The following is a 20,857-nucleotide window of genomic DNA, read 5'->3' on the forward strand; positions in this document are numbered from 1 at the left end:
CGCCGGAGCGAGCAGTGTGCGCCGCGCCGCCGCACCGTCACCATGGGTCCGCTCGTGTCCCTGCTCCTGCTGCTGCTGACGCCGGCCGCCGTCCCCGCGCACGGCCAGGTGCATGTGCAGAGCTCGCGCGGCGACACGGGCCTGGTGCCAGCGCTGAGACTGCGGACGGAGCAGGCCGACAACGCGGCCCAGTACGCCGGCTACCAGGTGCTGCGCGTGAATGTCGACAACAACGGCACTCTGGACCTCCTGCGCACGTACGAGGATAGGCCAGGTGAGCGACTCGGCACCGACCGCGCCGGCACGTCACCTCCCACCTCCCGCCGCGCCGGTACGTCACCTCGTGCACCTCCCAGCAGCTGACCACCGGCATGTGGCGTCCATGACGTCCATCCAAACTGGGATAAAGCGTTCAATACAGTCAGGGCCCCTCCTGAACTGGCCACAGAGCCCTCAGCACGTGCTGCAAATAACCACGACCGCATCGATTCGCCGTGTGTGGCTTTTATTCTAGAAAACCCACAGCGCACGATGTAAGCAAGAGCACGGTCCAAATTCAACGGCAGATCTAAACGTAGCACTACTGATAATTACGCCATCAATAGACCGGGAAGCTGCCAGTGCCGCTCCAGTAAAATATCTCAGGCGCAGTTTGCTGTGGCTTGAATCGACGGAGGTTGGACCGTGAGAACTGCGCAGGCATGGCATGACACGGCTCACTATGATCAACATCCACCCAAGATATTTACTAAGAATTTACTAAGTCTTCTCGAATAACCAATCGGTCAGCCCCCTCCCCCCCCCCCCCCCCCAACAACAAGTCATTCCAAATTGAATCCAACCATTAACTGTTAGGGGTCTGAAAACGGTATAAAGCAATATCCGGCATGAAGCAGTGTCCGGCCCCTCTGTGCTGACGGTGGTGGTAATTGACTTGCCTGCCTGGTGGCCCTGGGTGGCATGTAGCACGTCCCGAACGTGAAACGAAGCATGACACGTCCCTTGGGAAACGAAACGAGATATTCAGCCAAAATTTAATGAGCAATATGATGTATTAATTATACATAAGTTGAATTAGCAGTATCATTTATCTAAAGGTGCGGAGGCAACAGAACTCAATGAAAGCCATTGGGGGGACCGTATGGCTGCCTTCCATCCATCTCCAAACAAGCAGACACCGCCTGTTTAATCTAAAAAATTAAAAATCGAAATCAGCATAACGACCGTCGGCTGGCAGGACGCTTCGAGCATGAAAACATGAGCCACATATCAGTGACCGGTATCCCACTCTGAAACGAAGAGCTTCGTAGGCCTGCTGTACGACACGCCAGTGGCCACGGAACGGCCCGCGAGCATGGGGCGTGCTGCCACGTGGTGATGACCGGTGAAGCTCCTCAGCCATCATCCTGCCAAAGTCGTTTGTATGCTGGCATCCCCTATCCTCTCTGCGCACTCTAACCGGCCAGCTCCGCCAACACCACTCAACTGTCAAGAAACTCGACATCCAAGAGGCCGTCATAAGGCCAAGCAGTACACATCCATCGAGTTCAAAAGCTGAAATGGTGAGACCTGCCTAGCCAATGCTCGTTCCACGCGATTCGTGACAGCGCGCGATTTACGTGATAGTGATAGTGGTGTGACTGGTGTGATAATGATGTGACATACGTGATAGTGATGCGCTTTGCTAGTGAACCTCCCATGAAAGGACATGCAAAAATGCATTGATCAGGTCCAATGGTGATAGGAGCGTGTGACTGTAACCGCGTTGGCCCTGAAGTCTCATACACGCTGATAGCGCGCCCCACGCCGTACCATGCGCCTCATCGGCAACCCTCTGCTCCTGTCATTTACAGCAAACATGGAAACAGACTCCACGCCTCATTGCGAGGGATGTTGCTCTCTATCCACAGCGTGAGCGCTGAAGCTGGCCGTCCGGCCGTCCCACAGGAGGTACTCGGGATCGGACACCGGACCATCGCCTCCACGTAACGGCGTGACGGGTGCCGGAGTCACGCGTCGGCAACGGTTGGTGCGGCGGTGCCGCGTTGACGCCCGTGGCTGACCGCGCGCCCCGGCTGCCCGCCAGGGGTGGACTTCTGGACGCCTATCAGCCCGCTGGTGCCCACTGTGGACGTCATGGTCTCCCCCGACGTCAGGAGCGAGCTGACCCGCCGGCTGAAAGACAGCGGCGGCAGCTACGGTGTCAACATAGGAAACGTGCAGGTCAGTAGGGGCCGCCACGGGTGGACACGGTGTGCGGGTCTGGCACCGAGGGTTCGTCACTGAACACCGAGCTTGGCACGGGCGCACACCTTTTGAATGCTGCCGTTGCACGTAGGCACATGTCTCTGACGCTATGCCATACCTGGATCCACAGGCACCAAACAGTGCACTCCTCATTAATGCTGCCAATAGGCCTCCCAATTGTCAGATGACGGGCCGTCGTCTTTGTGAGCCGTTGTTGATGACGTCATACCTCGAAATGAGTCCCGGCGAAGCAAACCGCAAACTATTGGCCCTCAAGCTCGGTTACTTTGGATTCGGAAATGTCATTCTCTCTTCGAACTACAGCATGTCGTTCTTATGACACCTGGCAGTTGATTCCCACAGACCGCATCGCCGTAAACAGAAGCCGAATGCATCGATATTTTGTTCGTGTCCGTCAGGACCCTTCGTGCTGTCTTGACGTAAAATACGAGGACGACATGCTGTCGGGTTTCGAGGTCATGTTTTGATATCATAACAAAAGCGGGAGATAGGTACATGCCAGGACTTAAATTCATTTAAGCTTTAATGCGTTGCCCAAGCTACTAGTAAGCTTTCTAGTAAGTGCTCATTCAGGGGTGTACCCGCGTGGTAACCCAGGGAGCACGTGCCCGTCCCCCTCCACAATTTTTGGGCTTACATGAGAAGAGCGTTACTTCATGTTGACATTTAAAAATTCGAGGCACGCGCAAAAAGAAGAAGATCGAGCGCGCGCTATTTCATTTCCGTCATGACGGAATTTCTCGCGTCAGTGGCGTACTACAATTGATTTTCAGTGATTATTTCAGTTGTGCCCTCATTGGGAAACTTCCCGCATGCCGCTGTGCTCATTAAATGAGTTTGCGGCAGCACTGGTCAGAGCGAGCCACCGCCGCAGGGCTCCAGCGGTCTTGATATTTAGGGCATTTAAATCCTGAGGCACAGCCACATCATTTGAATCGGCGAACCAACGTCATCCTCCACATCTCCACAGATATACAGGACTAAGATGTGGTTTGAAAAAGATGTCGAGCTTTTGGAATGGCAAGTCACGCTTTTCCTTCCCGTCCGCCTATCAACGTGAAAATAGAAATGACACTCGATGGCTACGAAAATTAGCCACATTGCTGTGGAGAGTCCCGTCGTTTTTCCCTTCAAAACGCAGGCGAGCTGCAGGTGACACAAGGCTTGGAACACGAGCTGTGATGCGAATGCGTGCGCAGTGTCTTGTAACCTCACTTCCCAAGTCCGTTGAAGGGTGAAACTCGAAGGCACACGTCCGGCGGTTTTCGCCGCGGCCAGTGCTCTGGGCAGAGGGTGTGTTCGATGTGTGGGCGGTGGACCCATGAGCGAAAAGGGGTCCTAATGGCAAAAAAACGGACATTCCCCATCCATCAGCTCGGTTTTCAGATACGATCATTTTAGTATTGCCTCCGTGTAGATCAGACGCTGGATATATCCTACGAACACCCACAGGTCACCCTTAGGATACACGCCGTGGTCTCCCCGCTTCCTTTCCGGGTTGGCCAAGCGCTAGCTCCGCCAAAGCCCGGAAAAGGCTGGTAGTAGTATGGGGACAACTGCCGCCCTAGCGGGATGGTTCAGGTTAGAGGGAAGGCTCAACAAGGAGAGCTTATTAATACCGAGCACCTTACAAAATAACGGATCGATCAATTACTTTACGCTGTGTTAGCAGGAACTGAACGTGCGGAGGCACGTCATTTAACGTTACAATCCGAACGAATAAATATGACCTACTTCATTCGACAGCAAACTGGTCCTTGGCCACCACAGCTAAATGTTGCCGGCTGCCGCGGCGGCCGCTGACCTGTAGAGGTCACCAATTAACGCAATGTCAAACTTACTCTCATACCACGGCACGCTATACGCGCACTGTAATTGGTATGTAGAGAGCAGATCATTGGTAATTGCGCGAAAGCGAAATGACATACGTAATGGCACAAGTTAGCATTAGTGGGGATGGATGCCAACTGCGCGAGCAAGGTAAAAAAAAACATTAATGTCCGCAACAGACCATGAACAGAACGGCATGAACAGCGGGTTCCCAAAGACCATTCTGTGGACAGATCCGCTGTTTCCAGCTCCCCTTCATCTCCCGTTATCACTTCCCTGCGTCTGGCGCGAACGCGCCGCGACAATGCATGACGCGCAGCTTACGCTACAGCACACCGCCGCCTCCGAAAGCTCGCGGCGCTTCCACTGAGCGATGAGCCTCCCACTGATCCTGCCAGAGCTCAACAGCAGCCAAGGCGAGCGCGAGCCCCGGCCCGCGTCGCGCGCCGGCTGGATGGTCTGGCGGCGAGGTCGGCCCTGCGGGGCGCGTCTGACGCCACCGCTCACCGCCGCCCGGCAGGACGCCATTGTCCACCAGAACCCGATACCGTCGCCGTTCTACCTGGAGCTGCTCGAGGGGCGCCAGGGCTACCAGCTGACCTGGAAGGCTTACCACCGGCTGGCCGTCCACCACCAGTACATGGACTATGTGGAGCACGAATACCGCGGTCTCTGCAGCACCTTCAGCGTCGGCATCAGCACCGAGGGCCGCAACATCAAGGGCATCCGATGCGGCCTGGGAGAGCGCGAGATCTGGATCGACGGAGGTGAGACGGGTCGGTCGGACGGGGACAGGTTGTCCCACCGTAATCCACGCACTTAATGGGAAGCATGCCAATGCGGCGTGGCGCGACGCTCACAACTGCAAGAGTGAGCACAACTCATGACGCCGCGGTGAAAGCAAGACGCAGCGTCAATCCGGACGGGCGTGGCACGAGGGCCATGACCCGCGAAGGAGACCCGCGGCTGTACTCGCGATGACATGGCCGACCAATGACAGACCTGACCAGAGTAGTCCAGCTATTACACAATGGTAGCTGCAGCGCACTGATCAGACGTAAACATTACGTAACTATCGCCAATGCTCATCACATGGCCTCAGAGCATCTCTCGTAATGCATCCATCGGGGCAAAGAACGCTACAAAACACGACGTTGACCTGCGCGCGCCGGCTATGCAGCGACCGTGAAGAATCGTGCGTCTGTTTCAGGCATTCACGCCCGCGAATGGATTTCGCCGGCCGTCGTGTCCTACCTGGTCAAGGATTTCTCGGCCACTTCGTACAAGGAGCAGGACATTCTGAAGGCGTTCACCATCTACATGATACCGGTCCTCAACCCGGACGGCTACGAGTACACCCACACGGGTAGCTGACGCCGGACCGCCCCTGACGGGCTGCACGGGTGTCAGGGAGCACGAGGCACTGCGCAGTACCAACACGACGTGACGGCGGATTCCCGCCACTGTCGCCGAGGAAATCATGAGGAGGGGAGGGGATGCCTGCGTGATGTCGGATAGCAGACAGGAAACAATAACGAAATAGGGCTTACTGAAAAAATCGCTTTTGGGCTAAAGGCGTACAACGTTGTGGCACACTCGCCTGATTCAATGGCATCAGGATCACAAAATAAGTGACACCTTGCCATGCACTTCAGCATGGTGACCAGTGACCTGGGCCGTCTCCGTCACGCACGAGACGCCGCCTGCCGTGAGGTGCACCGCGGCGTGCCTGAGCTCACCGGCGCGGCCGGCGGCGCCTGAATTTGACACGCTCGGCGGCCGCAGCCGAGCGCAACCCGTTGACGGCCCGCTCGCCCGCAGGACGACGCATGTGGAGGAAGACGCGCTCGCGCACGCCCGGCTCCAGCTGCGTCGGCGCAGACCCCAACCGCAACTTTGGCTACCATTGGGGCGAGGTGCGTCCGGGTCGGTCAGCGCGGGCGGCTCGTCGCGTCGCGCTCGGGTCCGATGGCGCTGTCGGACAGGTCGTCAGACGGTTCGCGCCTATCTGACCGCCTGTCCGACAGCACGCGCCTGTCTGGAGGGCTGTCCGACAGCACACGCTGTCTGGAGGGCTGCCCAACAGCACGCTCTCATTTGACGGCCTGTCCGACAGAACGCCATGGTCTGGCCGCCTGTGCGATAGCTCGCTTTGGTCTGACGGCCGTTCCGACAGCTCGCTTTGGTCTGGCAGCCAGTCCGACAGCTCGCTATGGTCTGAAGGACGGTCCGATAGCTCGCTATGGTCTGAAGGCCGGTCCGATAGCTCGCTATGGTCTGAAGGCCGGTCCGATAGCTCGCTATGGTCTGAAGGCCGGTCCGATAGCTCGCTATGGTCTGACGGCCGGTCCGATAGCTCGCTATGGTCTGAAGGCCGGTCCGATAGCTCGCTATGGTCTGAAGGCCGGTCCGATAGCTCGCTATGGTCTGAAGGTCGGTCCGATAGCTCGCTATGGTCTGGCAACTCGCTATGGTTTGACAGGCTGTGGTCTGTCAAACGACCGACAGTTCGACGGTCGACAGTTCGATACGGTCTGACGGCCTGTCAGACAGCACGCTGTGATCTAACGGCCTGTCCGGCAGTATTCGTCTCTCTCGACGCGAGATTACCAGCATCTGTCGGATGGGTGTCTGCTGCCCTCCATGAGCTAATTGGTTCGCCCTGGCGTGACCTTGCACTTCGGTTTTTCAAGCCCCCGAAAGAGCACAACACCACGCTACATGTGGCACTACTGTACCGTAATAGTTCATGGTGTTAGGAGCCGCATGGAGAGCAGGTGGCCCTATGCTGGGTGACAGCACGTTGTACCATCTTGTCATGCCCATTTTGTCATAAAGCACGGTCTTGCCAACATCGAGCTTGAGAGTGGGCGGACACCAGGTGAACACCGCTAGGAATCCAAGATCATCTTTTGCAAAACACCTCTGTAAACGCGTGGCACCATCCAGAGCGCATGCACGACTGGAGTCGCGCGATAAAGCCACACCGCCAAACGGTGGTGGGCGAACTCTCCACCAAAAAAATCTCCACCAAACTGGCGAGGGCGGGCCGCTCGCTTGCACGTGACTGGAGGAGGTGGGCGCTGGTCTGCCTGCCCCGCCCCGCGTGACGCGGCGCCCGGTCACCGCAGGCCGGCACGTCCACCAATCCGTGCAGTGACGTGTACCCCGGCTCGCGCCCCTTCTCCGAGCCCGAGACGCGGGGTGTCCGCGACTTCCTGCTCCAGCACAAGAACAAGATGGAGATGTACATCTCGTTTCACAGGTAACTTCGTCACAGCTCTAGCTCAGTTGAGGCACGGTAAATAGACAACCGCGTAACGCGTGAAATGGTCACTGCTGTCTGTGAACGTTATGATTGTAAAGGGGCCAGTATAAGCGGCATTCCGTTCCTGATATCTCCTTTCTCCGTTTCGCCAAGCATTGATCAGTAGTTACTCTCTTCAGAAATGTTATCGGTGTCACTTTGTGATTTAGTGTATACCGCTGGCATGCCTCATCGACTCTACTCAGCCCATCGCTCTCTCCTCCCCTCTCCTTCTTCTCTCGCTGCCAGCGAAAGCTTCTAACGCCCCCCCCCCCCCCCCCCTGTTCCGCAGCTACTCGCAGATGCTGTTCGTGCCGTACGGCCACGGCACAGAACGCCCATCCGACTACGACGAGCTGTTGAGGGTGGCGCAGAAGGGCGCAGCGGCACTGCAAGCGGCAGGAGGGCCCGCCTTTCGCGTCGGTCAGGCGTCCAGGCTGCTGTACGCCGCGTCCGGCGGCTCCGACGACTGGGCCAAGGCCAAAGCCAACATCAAGTACAGCTTCACGTTCGAGCTGCGTGACAAGGGATTCAACGGCTTCCTCCTGCCATCGTCGTTGATCGAACAGAGCGGCCGCGAGACGGCGGCCGCAGTGAAGGCCATGATCCGGGCCATCTTGTGAGCGGCGGACGCACCCGCGCACCGCACACCGCATCCGCTGAGGGCGGCTGTCGCCGGCGCCCCCTCCCCCCATCCCTCCCCGACGCAGCGTGGCCGGCCGGTGCCGGGATACACCAGCCGACTGAGCTCCGCCAACAGGGTAGGCGTGTTCCACTGTTCTGGTAGACGGTGGTGCACGCGCCAACACACGTTGGACCAAAACGTCTACACGTATGTGATGTACGCCTATGTCAAGACAAGTCCATACGCGGTATAAAGATTACACAAAAAACACACAGAAGCATGTGATGGAAAGAACATTGGGCATCTTGTTGTCATTGTCATGGGGACGATGCATTGTCAGTTTTTAGGTTTTGTTTTTAGGTTTTGTTTTGAGTGTTGCCATCCGTTGCGTAGCAGACAAGCAGTGTATGGGTTATGGTTCAGAACAATACATTTGAAGTGACATTATTCATTCTGCCTGCTGATGAAATGCGGAAAAGAAAGTACGGATCGCAAACTGAACATAATTTGCCGCATTCACCGCAGCGTGCATAAATATATCCGCCGCTAATTATATATACATATATACATATATATATATATATATATATATATATATATATATATATATATATATATATAGTGCACAGTTTACAAGCGAGTATGTAGAGAGAGGCGAGTCACCACCACCGTTACAACCACCGTAATGGAGACCGCGTCATGCTACTAGGGGGCGCCCAACTCGACTCCCTGAGCGGGCGCTTCGTTTGGTCTGATTTGAAGTGTAACGCCTGTGACGCTGGGAGCTGGCCAGCGGCGGTCCACAGGACGCGAAATGGCCATGGCGTTGCATGCACTGTACATCAAAAATACTCCTTGAAAATGCCTGGTTCAGACTGATGGAGAAATATTATCGCAAGCAGCCTATCATTCAACAGCTGAACATGTCGGGCTTCATGTGCACATACGAAGTTCCACTGTCTATGCATCTGAGTTAAAAGCCATCACTTCAAGACATCTCAAACTGCAAACCATCCTGTGCCATTATGACCTAGCGGGTTTAACAATCAACCCAAATCACTAGACTACACCAGAAGTGACACCCGCACCATCGTGGCACGAGCAATGGACACGATTTCCCGTAAACTGTGCGCGACAGCACGGTACAAATCCAAACTGTCATTCTAGCGCCCCCCCCCCCCCCCCCCCCCCCCAGTCAATCGCTTCGTACTCGGCCATATGCATGAGGCCCAGCTGCCAGCCGTCGGGCCTCGTGTTCACGGCGCCGCTGCGGCACCGGACCCACCTTGAGCTGCTTCAGTTCACGGTAGAGGCGAGCGTTCTCGGCGTTGAAGCCGTCGAGCAGCCGGTTCTGCTCCTCCAGCCGGCGGTCCAGAGCGCGCTGCCTGGTGCGGTCCGGGCCGGCCAGGTCAGAGGTGGGCGGCACCCGAGACCGCAGCCGCTCCACCTGGGTCACACGGCGGGATCGGTCACGGTCACTGCAGGAATCGGGGTCACGGTCACCACAGCTGGCACAGGGAGCAGTATCACAGGGGTAAGGATCCCCGTCACCACAGCTGACACAGGGAGCAGGATCACAGGGGTAAGGATCCCCGTCACCACGGCTGACACAGGGGGCAGGATCACAGGGGTAAGGATCCCCGTCACCACGGCTGACACAGGGGGCAGGATCACAAGGGTAAGGATCCCCGTCACTACGGCTGACACAGGGAGCAGAATCACAGGGGTAAGGATCCCCGTCACCACAGCTGGTACATGGGGCAGGATCACGGTAACCACAGCTGGCATGGGGTGCAGGCCACGGCCCCAACAGTAGGTCCTGGGACATCGGGCGAGACCGACGCAGCAGGTGCAGGAAGGGTAGTCACGGTCGCCATAGGGAGGGGAGAATGAGAGAGCGCGAGGTAGCAGAGGGTCATAGCCAGTCACCATAGTCCATAGCTGACACACTATGGTGCACTGCGTCACACACTGGCACACAGTCGCCATAGCTGCCAGGATCACCAGTCACCACGGGCGGAGCGGATGGGCATAGCGGCGGCACAGAGGCACAGCGAGAGCAGATCTTCAGTCACCGCACTGCGCGGGGGAAGTTTCGGTCGCGGTTGCTAGTCAGCACCCCGTTATGGTCTATAGTCAAGACATAGAGGGGGAGACGGGAGGGTAGAGCCCCGGGCAGGCACAAAGGGACAAAACCAAGGCGTGATGGCATGTAAAAGCACACGGAATCAGCCATTTCTACGTGCAAACGTCTCAGTTTTAAATTCAACGTCGAGAATGCTCTCCGTTCTATCCTCGCCGGTTTCGGCGGCCTTGCCACATTTGCCAGCATCACAAAGTCGTACCTTTAATGGCGGTACACTCATCTAACGATTTCGCGAACGTGTTCGAGAACAAAAACGTAAAAACGGAGCGGAAAAGTGTCATCAATTATCACTATGACAATTTCCACCATAGCAATTTCAAGTTACCTCTTGTGGCTGGCATGGCAGGTTGAAACATGAGAAATCAAATCATGGCTTTCCCTATCTATAGCGGTTTATTTCTCCACAGCTAGCAGTCAGCTCCAACCATCTGCCATGTTTTACTGGACAAGAGAAGCATGTTGATGCTTCTCTCCAAGTAATGATAAAACCATGGAAAATAGCATGAGACGCTCCCATATGTCGAAAGGGGTTAACACGTGCACCATTTTGATGCCACTCGAGCTTACCTCAAGCCTCAGGGAGGAGTTTTCGGCCATCAGGCTTCGAATGTGCTCTTCCCATTGGCCTTTCATCTGTATTTCGGATTCCAGGCTGCTTTGCTTCAAAAGAATCATGTCGGCTGAGAACAACAGCTGGCTTTAATGCCCCTTAATGCACTAACGAACGTGCACCTCGAGACGAAGCCCCTCCGCGAAGGGCAGGGGAAACGGTGGACGGGTTGACTCACAATTCTACGCCTGGTTTTCAGGCCGGTGCCGTCGCTCGAGTAAATAGCTCCCGCGATACGGTCGGTGACCCGTCTGTGCGCAGAACAGCTGGGGGCCCGTATGGGGCCGCGGGAGCAGAGCGTGGCGGACGGTCGCTCCCACCGCAAACGGCGGCCAGGGGCGAAGGCTGACTCGGTGCCGCATGCCACAGCACCAGGCGAGCGAGCGCATGGGTTCGAAAGAGCTGTAGTCGGGACGGACTCCATACAGAGTTGCCGGCTCCGACACGCGGCACCAATGCAAATCGGACGCGAACGTGGAGTGGGTGGGGTCGTTTGAGCATAGACCTAGTCGCATACAGTGATCAGACACAAACGCGTGCTGAGAGATTACTGACGTTAGATTAGTGGGCACTGTTCGCATAATGCTGTTGGTATAACGCATTGACAACCAAGCGCAAGTGTTGACACCCAGCACAAGAGTATAGCAGTACACCCGAGCCCAAATACAATGCTCTTCCGAAATGTTTTCTGAAACTAAGCAAACAAACACAAATTAAAACCAAAAAATGACTTCAAAGTAACTGAACTAGTGGGTTGAACGTACCTGTCAGGTTGAGATTCTTTCTCTTTTCGGCGGACAAGCAAGCCGTGTAATGCTTGTCCAATCGTCGGTTCCGAGGAGCTGAGCTTGCCACTCGCGTCAACAGATGGCACTTGCGTCGGACTGGCCGCCGCGTCGCCGCCAGTGCCCAGGTGCTGTTGCGAATAGTGGACGCGGCGGCCGGCCTCACCAGCGGCCACCAGGGCCGGCTCGGAGGCGACAGGGCAGGGTCGGGGGCGCCGCTGCTCGGTCGGCCGGGCCCGCGGGCTGCGTGACGGCCGCGCCCAGCTGACGGCGGCGCCGCCGCCCGGCAGCGAGGCCGAGGAGAGCGTGCGACGGCCCAGCTCCTCCACCTCCCGCAGGATGGTCGCCATACTCCGGCTGGCCGGCCGGCGGCCGGTGGCGCCGGCGGCCGGCCGGCCTGCGGTGACACCGGCAGCGTCAAAACACTCCCCAGTCGACCTGCACGACGACCAGCCGACAGCCCAGCACGCAAATGTAAATGTCAGAAGCTAGCAAGTGACAATGCACCGATGGTCATGTGATTGCGCGGGCATGCACTGAGCTCGACCCATCCCTGCCATACCTGCAATATCATACACTGATACTACGGGCAGTACAAAAAATACCAATCTTGCAGACTGGTCCTTAAACTGTCGCAAAGAATACGCAAATTGTGCGTTTTGCTGCCAAGTGTCTGAAAAACAAGTATAAATAAAAATCGGCGCAAAACTTGGCTTTTAGAGCGCGTCACCTGGATAGGCCATTTTTTGTACGCACAGTAGAGTACACGACCGGTACAACAGTCAATGATCAGTGATGCCAATACGCTTGAAAGATACGCCATATATATGAATATCATATTACAAACATTCCATCTTCATACACTACGAATTGTTTCGTTCCGCCCCCCCCCCCCCCCCCCTCCTCTCTATAGCTCGGTTCACTAAAGCGCTTGATTCCCAATCCACCCGGAATCTGGTTCCTGGTTTCGAAACCCTGCAAGTGCTGGCTATTTGCCCGCCGGTGGCAGCACCTGCTAAGGTCACATAAGGTCAGAGGGTGGGGCACACTGTGCCGGTCATTGCTGAATGTTTAACTTTCACAATAAAATGCCGACGTGTTGAACTGGAGTTGCACGATCACATAGCGAGGTCAGGGTTCCAACAACAGGCACTGCTTGGCATAAGCTCAGGCCAAAGAAATTGATTCAACCGAAAATTCGAAAAGTTCAAAACCGATCCGGATTAAATTTCAGAACAGAATTGACGAAATGCCAAAAAAACAACCTAAAACACTTCGTTCATACCATCATTTCGGCCGTCTTCCATATTCCGTGACGACGCGCGACCCCATCCATTCAAGGGCCTAGCTATGCACGGAAGTCACATTGTGTCTGCTTAGAGCATATATCCATCCCAGGGCCTAGCTATGCACGGAGGTCACATCGTGTCTGCTCAGCGCATATATCCATCCCAGGGACTAGCTATGCACGGAAGTCACATCGTGTCTGCTCAGCGCATATATCCATCCAAGGGACTAGCTATGCACGGAGTTCATGTCGTATCTGCTCAGCGCATACCTACCCTGTCCGGAGGATTGGTGGGACGTCGAGATATCATCGAGGAACCTCTCTATTTCGTCCAGGTCGACCAGCTTCGGAGAGCGTTGTTCTCCGACGTGCTGGACATCTGTGGTCAGCGAGGCATGTTAATATCATCATCGACGTGGGACCCCGCACAAACACAATACACAAATAGCATACGCTCTCCCGCATCTGTGCACACTGCATGTCGTTGATATGGCGTTGGTTATGCTGGTGTCGTTACATTTTCTGATATGCGATAAAATTATCAGCAATGGGCAAAGCTTGCGCTCACCAGCTAAAGGGGCCTGCGAACATTACCTCGAGGGGTTTCCGATGCAATCTTTCAACAAATACACGCATGATTCTGAAAACTTCGCCCACCAGGTATTTCAAATTTTTACACCTCCAGTACATAGACGCCAACCTGCATACGTAAATAGTTATGATGATGAGCTACGAGTCACGTAATAGACAAGGTAGTCCAATCAAGGTGCCTTTTTGTCAGGCTGTCGGCCGCGTTTCGAGTTTTGGCGCCAGATAAGGGATGATCGCAACGGCATATGCAAAGGCTGTGATGGAAAATTTTTGCATCGTTTAATGTACATTATGACGCTACATCACTTCAACAAGAAATGAACAACAAGAAACATCATCAAGATCAACAAGAAATGAGCGTCAATACATCAACAAGAAATGAACGTCCTCGTCCTTCCCACCTCAGCTTGCTCGAACCCTCCATTACGTGCACCACAAGCGCCACCAAATTGTTTATTTCGCCGCTGCGGCACGTGCAGTTCTTGAGATAGTTGTGTACATATGCCCAATTCGTGTGACTCGATTTACCTAGTCACGGATCGCAGCTATTGATAAGCGGCTACAAGTGGGCAGGTGATTCACTGGGTGGGGAGATGTCACCAGGGGTTTCACCTTCCGAAATAGGCGGAGCAGGAGCCAATTAGGTTGAACAAACCTCCCCCAAAACCGATTTGTACTCTAGATTTCGACCACTTTAATTTGCGGCCCCGATGTTAGACTTCAATAAACTTTTTCAGACCTCGTAGAATCCAAACTTGTTCTGCAGCAGAGGAGTGATTTCCCCATGCAAAGCGATGCGCAGCTGCATTTTTGCAAACAGCTCATAATGGGGTGTTATTGACAGAAAAAAACGTCTGAGGCTTTCGATCACGTCATGTTTTTGCTACGAAATCGTTCCATATATATATCACCTAGTGTTTGATTCGATCCAATGGGTTACAACTTGCACGATAAACACGGAGATGCGGCAAAAATGATGGCACGTCAAGAGCTAGAGAATAGTTTGCAAAGTCAAAACAAAACCCTCTTCTTCACATTGGTCAAATTGAGGCACGAGCGCAGCACGGCTTCGAGAGGCCATACTGGCCCGCGGTAGGTGGTTCCAGGACGAGGCCGCACGGTATGAAAATACCCTTCGTGACATGGACAGCCTTCCGGCTTTCAAATTCCGGCTGTCCGGCGGTGGTTGGCGTTTTGGGCCAGCTCCAAAGCACCAAACATCGCCGACTTCGTGACGCGCTCACTCACAGCGGTCCGAGCGGTGGACAGCGGCCGGACCGCCATCGGGGTGCGGGGGTCATTCAGGGCCCTGAAAACGCCAGTGTGGTTGCGGCGCAAAGCACGTCACTGATACCGCGCCAGCCCCGCGACCTTACGACTGGTGAAAAAGAATCTCGACTTCGCGCCCCCGAGACCATCCTGGCTGCGAAATTTACCATTTTTACGCCAAAAACACGAAGAGATTCATTACGATCAGGGAACGGTGCTACGACTGTTTTATGTGGGACGGCCTGGCCACGTGTGGACGAGAGACTGTCAGGGCCCATATTAACATTTCAATTGGGGGGGGGGGGAGATAATCTCCACCAGTGACCGTCATATCCCCGCTCCATCCCAGCAAACCGCGCATCCCCCAGCAAGTCTTGATTTGCCGGCAGCTCACGCCCCACAAGTTCTTTGAAACGGTTCCGGAAGAGATCGAAGTCGTGGTGTATGCATGCATTCTGTAAGTGGCCAAGCGTTATAAGGCGAGGTAGCTGTTCTTACATAAAAAGAGCAGAAGCCAACTATGAGCAATAAGCCGCTTTGGAAACGTCTGACAGGTTTATGTCAGACAGGATAGGTCAGACGGGCATAGACAGGCGCGCAAAATTTCTTACGTACCTAAAAACATAACATCGCATGCTCTCGACCTTATTTGCATGTGTACACGCCTGCCAGCTGCAATTTAATTGGCGCAGATATGCGCCAAAATTTGGTCAAGGATATGGCGAAAATATGCCACTCATGTTTGTGACAGGTCTGCTGGATTTCATTCAATCCGTTTGGTTCGATTTCATGAGCACTTCATGGAAGTGCAATAATCATGCAAGCGACGTCCATCTGTCCTATTAACTTGATACCTGACGTTTGGAGACAAAGACGGTTTGCCGCTCGGATCATTTCATGCAAGATCACAATACTTACGTTAAGATTTTGTCGATCTGGGATGTAGCTGACTACTCTGATCGCGCTCAGTCGACACCTATTGCTGCGTCGTTTTCCGGAGGGACGGGGTAGGGGGACAAGGGGGCAGCTTCCCATGTCCCCTTTGTTTTCACGCCCGTGCTTACTTCCCTCGGCTGTCGCGTGATGCACTTCCTTTTACGGCGCAGCGTGTCACGGTCTGTGCAAACATCGTCTATGCTAGGCATTATTAACTCATGGTTATTAAACACGAACAATTTGGTGGTGCTTGGACATTTTTGGACACGCACATGCACTTGAACAATTGTCGTGAAGTTTCCTTGCACACCTACGCATCGGTGGCAAAAGGCAACACCGTCATGCAATCCCGATTTTTGCGATGACTCCAAACGTATGGCTCACATCTATGCGTCCAAAACAGGGGATGAGTACAACTAACAAAACTGAGTTCGGTTTTTAGGTAACTCAAAACCGAGTTCAGTGTGCCGCAGGCGTGCAAAATTTATTTCTATAGCACGACGCGCAATCAAGCCGGCGATTGAAGCGAGTTTCACCTTTTATACACGGCGTGCAACATGACGCGCGAGCGTACCGTTCCAGCGACGGCCTGCGCTCGGCTGTCGAACTGCTCACCGCGCCTTCTTTCGCATGCCGGAAATTTCAAGCCAACCATGTCGTCTCTAATATTGCCGTTGCATTTCTGCCCGTCTTACCACTGGCGCAATGCTTGATAACGCACGGCTTAGTCTGATCCGCAATCCACAGGTTGTCGAATAATCACAGCTCCGACATCTTCGATAGCGCCAAGTGTCATTGAATAAATTGTCTGCACATACAATCCCACGATCATCCTCGATCTGCGATCCTACAATTCGTACGCTGGCGCCATTCACGTGAATCGACGTTCTACAAATGGTGATCCCAAAGTTCATCGAAGCTCACGCAACAAAGGGAAAACCTTTTCGACGGCTTGAATGCCAGTCAACTTGTTCTACCACACATACCATTACAGTAACCCTACGGGTTTAAAAACCCACTATCGTAAGGCACTCATCAATCCCCGCATGGAGTTGTCAGCATGCGTACGCACTCCTCACCGGTGTACACACGTGCTGTGAGAATGTCCGGCTCTTACTGCCCTCTTATTAACCTGGACAAAGTCAACAAACAAAGGAACAGACAGACATACGTAGACAGCCGCATATTTTTAGGCTCGGGGCATGATATGGCAGCTTCGTTTGAACACGAAGTCAGCACAGAAATGCTGCGCGCCTTCCTATTGTAGCCGGACTTATTCTGCAGCCCGAGGTCTTAAGTTAATTATAACAAAGATCACTTGGCCCTAATAAAAAACAATCGAAAAATAGAACTTGTTTAAAACTGCTGACACGACAGAAATACGCAGATTACGCTTTTATTATCTGGAATTCGACTGGCCCTATCCCAATTAAATTTCCTGCAAAGTTTGGAAATGAGTCATTTTTGCCAAACTTTTACTGTTTTTTTTTTGGGGGGGGGGCATCATCCGGTTGTCCACACCCCACTCCCCCCCCACCCCCACCCACACACCCACACACCCACGCACCCACGCACCCACGCACCCCACGCACGCACGCACGCACGCCGCACGCACGCACGCACGCACGCACGCACGCACGCACGCACGCACGCACGCACCCACCCACCCATCCATCCACCCTTCCACCCACCCACACTCATTGGATTTATCTTTGACAGCCTGTGGTAACCATTCAGTTTCACTCCAGCATTGAACACAGGGTGCAGTTGACTTCAACAACACGCAGATTTACCTTGCTCCGTTTCTTCTGACCCGTCCTCCTGCTCATCTGACGTGCTGTCTGATGTCTGGTCACAGTCGGACTGCGACTGTCCCGAGGCTTCATCGGAACAGACGGCACCAGCGGACCAGCCGCCGAGCCGCGGCCGACCTCCAGCTGGCTGGTCAGGCCCATGGTTCAGCAGCTCCGGCAGCAGCTTGATCAGGCTGTCCGAGTCCATCATGCCAGTGCTGGTACACCTGAAAGAAAAGACGCAGTTTTGGCGTGGAGTGGCTGATAGCTCATGTGGCTGTTTACTGTGCAAATTGTAACCAAAATCCTGGGGCCAACATTGCAAACAAGTGTGCCATGTCCTAGACATAAGCCTGACACCCAAAAGAGATGTGAGTCTCTGATCCCAAGACCCCATAAATATCCTATAAGAACTATGTAAGATCCTGGACCCACCCTTACCACCTGGACACATGTATTTGATGGAAAAGTGTGGAAAACAGATGTTGGCCTAACCTTACTTGCAAAAATTATCCCATCAAGTACTTCTCAAAGATCACTGCTAAATCAGCCATATAGAATGGAGTTTTAATACAGTGAGCATTTCAGTTAGTTTTGGTCTGCTCACCATAAATGTAGACTAGCTGTGCTGTGGACTACATGGATATTGGGTCTTCATTCTTCTCATCTATAATCTTTGTTGCTTGCAACACATGCACCTATGTTTGCATCACACATGCCACCCAGCAATTTTGTACACAATGTGCATATCCAATAAAAGTTACAAAAAGGGTAAAAACCAATAAGGTTCATGCCCCATTGGTGCCCAACACATGTTCACATTTGTCAATGTTTTCACTGTTGAATTACTATGTGAAACAAATGAAGCCTATTTCATGCCTTAAAATAGGCAGGTAGGCATACACAAGTGTGGTTATTGCATCACATTTCTCACCAATTAAAAAAGGGGAACTGCATGCATAGTTGCCAACTCAACTGGGTGCCGGAACTATTAGCCAAAAGCAACAAATTAATGTTAACTATTTGCAGTTGGCACATGCTAAGTCTACAAAACATAGCAGCCAGATCTCAACAGCATCTTGGCACATGCCTGGGGCACAGACAAACAATGGAGCACCTTTCTGAAATTTTGAGGTAAAGTCCTAAAATAAGCAAGCTATGCCAAGGGTGTCCTCAATGGCCACTGCAGGGTTAGGGAGTGTGCCCTTCTGCCATTTTCACAAAATGTGGATATGTTCCCTACAATCTTGCCTACAGAAGGCACATTTCTTCATACTGTCCCACTGCATATGTTATTATCAGGGTCAGTTTCTCCTCCAGATTACAATTTGGCCCCTATTATCATGATTTCTCCCCAACCCTTATCTCAGAGATATGGTTACACCTATCACCTATGCAAACATGGGCAGGTCATGCTAAATCTCCAGTCTGTAAACCATTGCATATTAAATGAAATATTATTATGGCCAAGAAGGGGCACAACTTTTGAGTTGTGACAGGTCATCAAGATTTTGTGGCTAAAACCATTGCATTGGGGCACTGAGAGCATCATAATGTATTTTGTGACATATAACACTGGTAAGGACACATAAAAAACACCAAACCTGGCCATAAATCATCTTCTGTGGTAAGGGAGGTTAAACATATGTGCAGAACATCTCATTGACATGTTGTCATGGTTTGCAGACTGGCTAACAGTGGCCTACCTGGGAGTCTTAATACTTAGGGTGTATGTATAGTTAAAAGAAGTAGCTCCAAATGACTGGCTCATGCCCACAATACGGCAGCCCGCTGCTCCAATTAGTATAGCACTTTAACTGCCCCCAACTTCTCAAGGTCATTGCTTTGGTTGCGGTCTGGCCTGATCTGCACCAGTGTACTCTGAAACATCCAATTTAAAAGCCATAAGCTCACATTAATATGCCCAAAACCGAATGGTACAGTCGCAACATAATAGGAGCCTGCCTGGTGACTTGAAATATCACCTCAAACCACAACTTGTCATTCAATCTCACCGTTTACATGCCCTCCGTCTATGTTGTAGGCGCGTCTTGTTTTGATCACACGTTTCGAAGTTAGCGCTCAAGGTTAAGCAACAGAAAATGCTAAAGTACTGTCATTGCAAGGAAGACATAGTGAAATGCTGAAAATGAATCTCCAAGCTCCTAGATTGCGATGCAACTCATGACCTGGCTTACATGAATGGCAGACCAATGTCCTCGTAGCGATTTGCGCGTAATGAGATTGGTTGATTACTTTGGATTTTGGGTGTTGCGACTTTTCGTTATATGACAACTTGGTTTAGAGTTTAGCGCACACCGCTTATAGAACAAAATGACGACTTTTTAAGAAACATTTAAGCGGCGTGCACATCATATCTGCGCATTGCATTTGTCTGCTGGCTTGTCATGGACATATTTACGTACAGCACATCATATGTCCCATTTGAGGATAGTTCGTCAGTGACGTCGCCGAAGAAGAATTGCCCCGCCCAATCTGAAAAATATTGCTCTAAATCGGGAAAAAATCCAGAAATTTGGGGAAAGTCTATGCAACTTTTACTTGCTCTTTGGTTTTATCCCTCAAACGTAAATCCAGACATCTATTGCCGCAAGCTAAGACTGCAAAATTTGTAGTACTAACCCTGGTCGGCTGCAAGCTGACAATGTTTCGCTTAGATCCTGAATTCCTGTATTTTAAAGCATTGTAGAATCATCGGATAAAAAAATGCTTCACACAGTGATTTTTTAGGCTTGAATTTAAACGTGACAGCAGTAAACGGCGTTTAGCGATCAAATATATTGCAGCCCTGTCCCAGCAAAATATTTGTTTCCGTATAAATGTCCCCATTTTGGAACCCAAACCAGATCCATGATCTAGACGAAAAATGCTGTGCATCCAAAATCGTGGCCACGAGCATTGCTTTGCAACGCCATTATTTCGGATTTCCCAAAATGTCATCACTCAGGGCACTAGTTTCGGACTGGCCGAGGCGATTTGTCACTTGCACTCTCCCCGGCGACGCCACTGTGTGTCGCAGCATAGGCAGCCAGAGGGGAAAAGGGGGCACGTGCCCCCGCCCTCTTGATCCTTCGGAACCTAAGATTCAGGCCTGAAACGCCTGCCGGAGGTCGCGTTCATGGGCCCCTGCACGCAGGACCGGGCACTCCAATGCCAGCCAGAGGACCTTGCGCGTTCATCAGTGGCCCCCTGAGTCGATAAGGCCCTTTACGTCGGTTAAACATCACCAGAAACGTACAGCCGACTCCGTGGCAACATAGGCTTAAGGGTCCATTTCCCAGGTAGGAACAAAGACAGAGCCAGCGATTTACATGGGTCGAGGCTGCAGCGTTTGCCAGCGCCCGACGACGCCCGACGTCTGTGTTGGCCAGGAGTATCGTGTCAGCCA

General features: G+C 52.9%; 2 protein-coding genes across 2 annotated transcripts; one reads left to right on the plus strand and one right to left on the minus strand.

Annotated features, from left to right (window-relative positions):
* Positions 1 to 42: 42 nt before the first annotated feature.
* Positions 43 to 8,291, plus strand: LOC119102857 (carboxypeptidase B-like). Its single transcript, XM_037226309.1, has 7 exons — positions 43 to 274; positions 2,087 to 2,223; positions 4,619 to 4,865; positions 5,309 to 5,464; positions 5,920 to 6,014; positions 7,230 to 7,363; positions 7,698 to 8,291. The coding sequence occupies exons 1-7, from the start codon at positions 43 to 45 to the stop codon at positions 8,026 to 8,028; spliced, it is 1,332 nt and encodes a 443-aa protein (XP_037082204.1). The 3' UTR covers positions 8,029 to 8,291.
* On the minus strand, positions 8,232 to 19,219 carry LOC119102858 (uncharacterized). The gene is made up of 5 exons (XM_037226310.1): positions 19,155 to 19,219; positions 17,449 to 17,675; positions 13,099 to 13,238; positions 9,316 to 9,477; positions 8,232 to 8,252 (listed from the first exon to the last, which is right to left on the minus strand). The coding sequence occupies exons 1-5, from the start codon at positions 19,217 to 19,219 to the stop codon at positions 8,232 to 8,234; spliced, it is 615 nt and encodes a 204-aa protein (XP_037082205.1).
* Positions 19,220 to 20,857: the final 1,638 nt, after the last annotated feature.

Source organism: Pollicipes pollicipes, unplaced genomic scaffold (genome assembly GCF_011947565.3).
Source record: "Pollicipes pollicipes isolate AB1234 unplaced genomic scaffold, Ppol_2.1 Scaffold_5724;HRSCAF=6776_pilon_pilon_pilon, whole genome shotgun sequence".
Taxonomy (NCBI): Eukaryota; Metazoa; Arthropoda; class Thecostraca; order Pollicipedomorpha; family Pollicipedidae; genus Pollicipes; species Pollicipes pollicipes.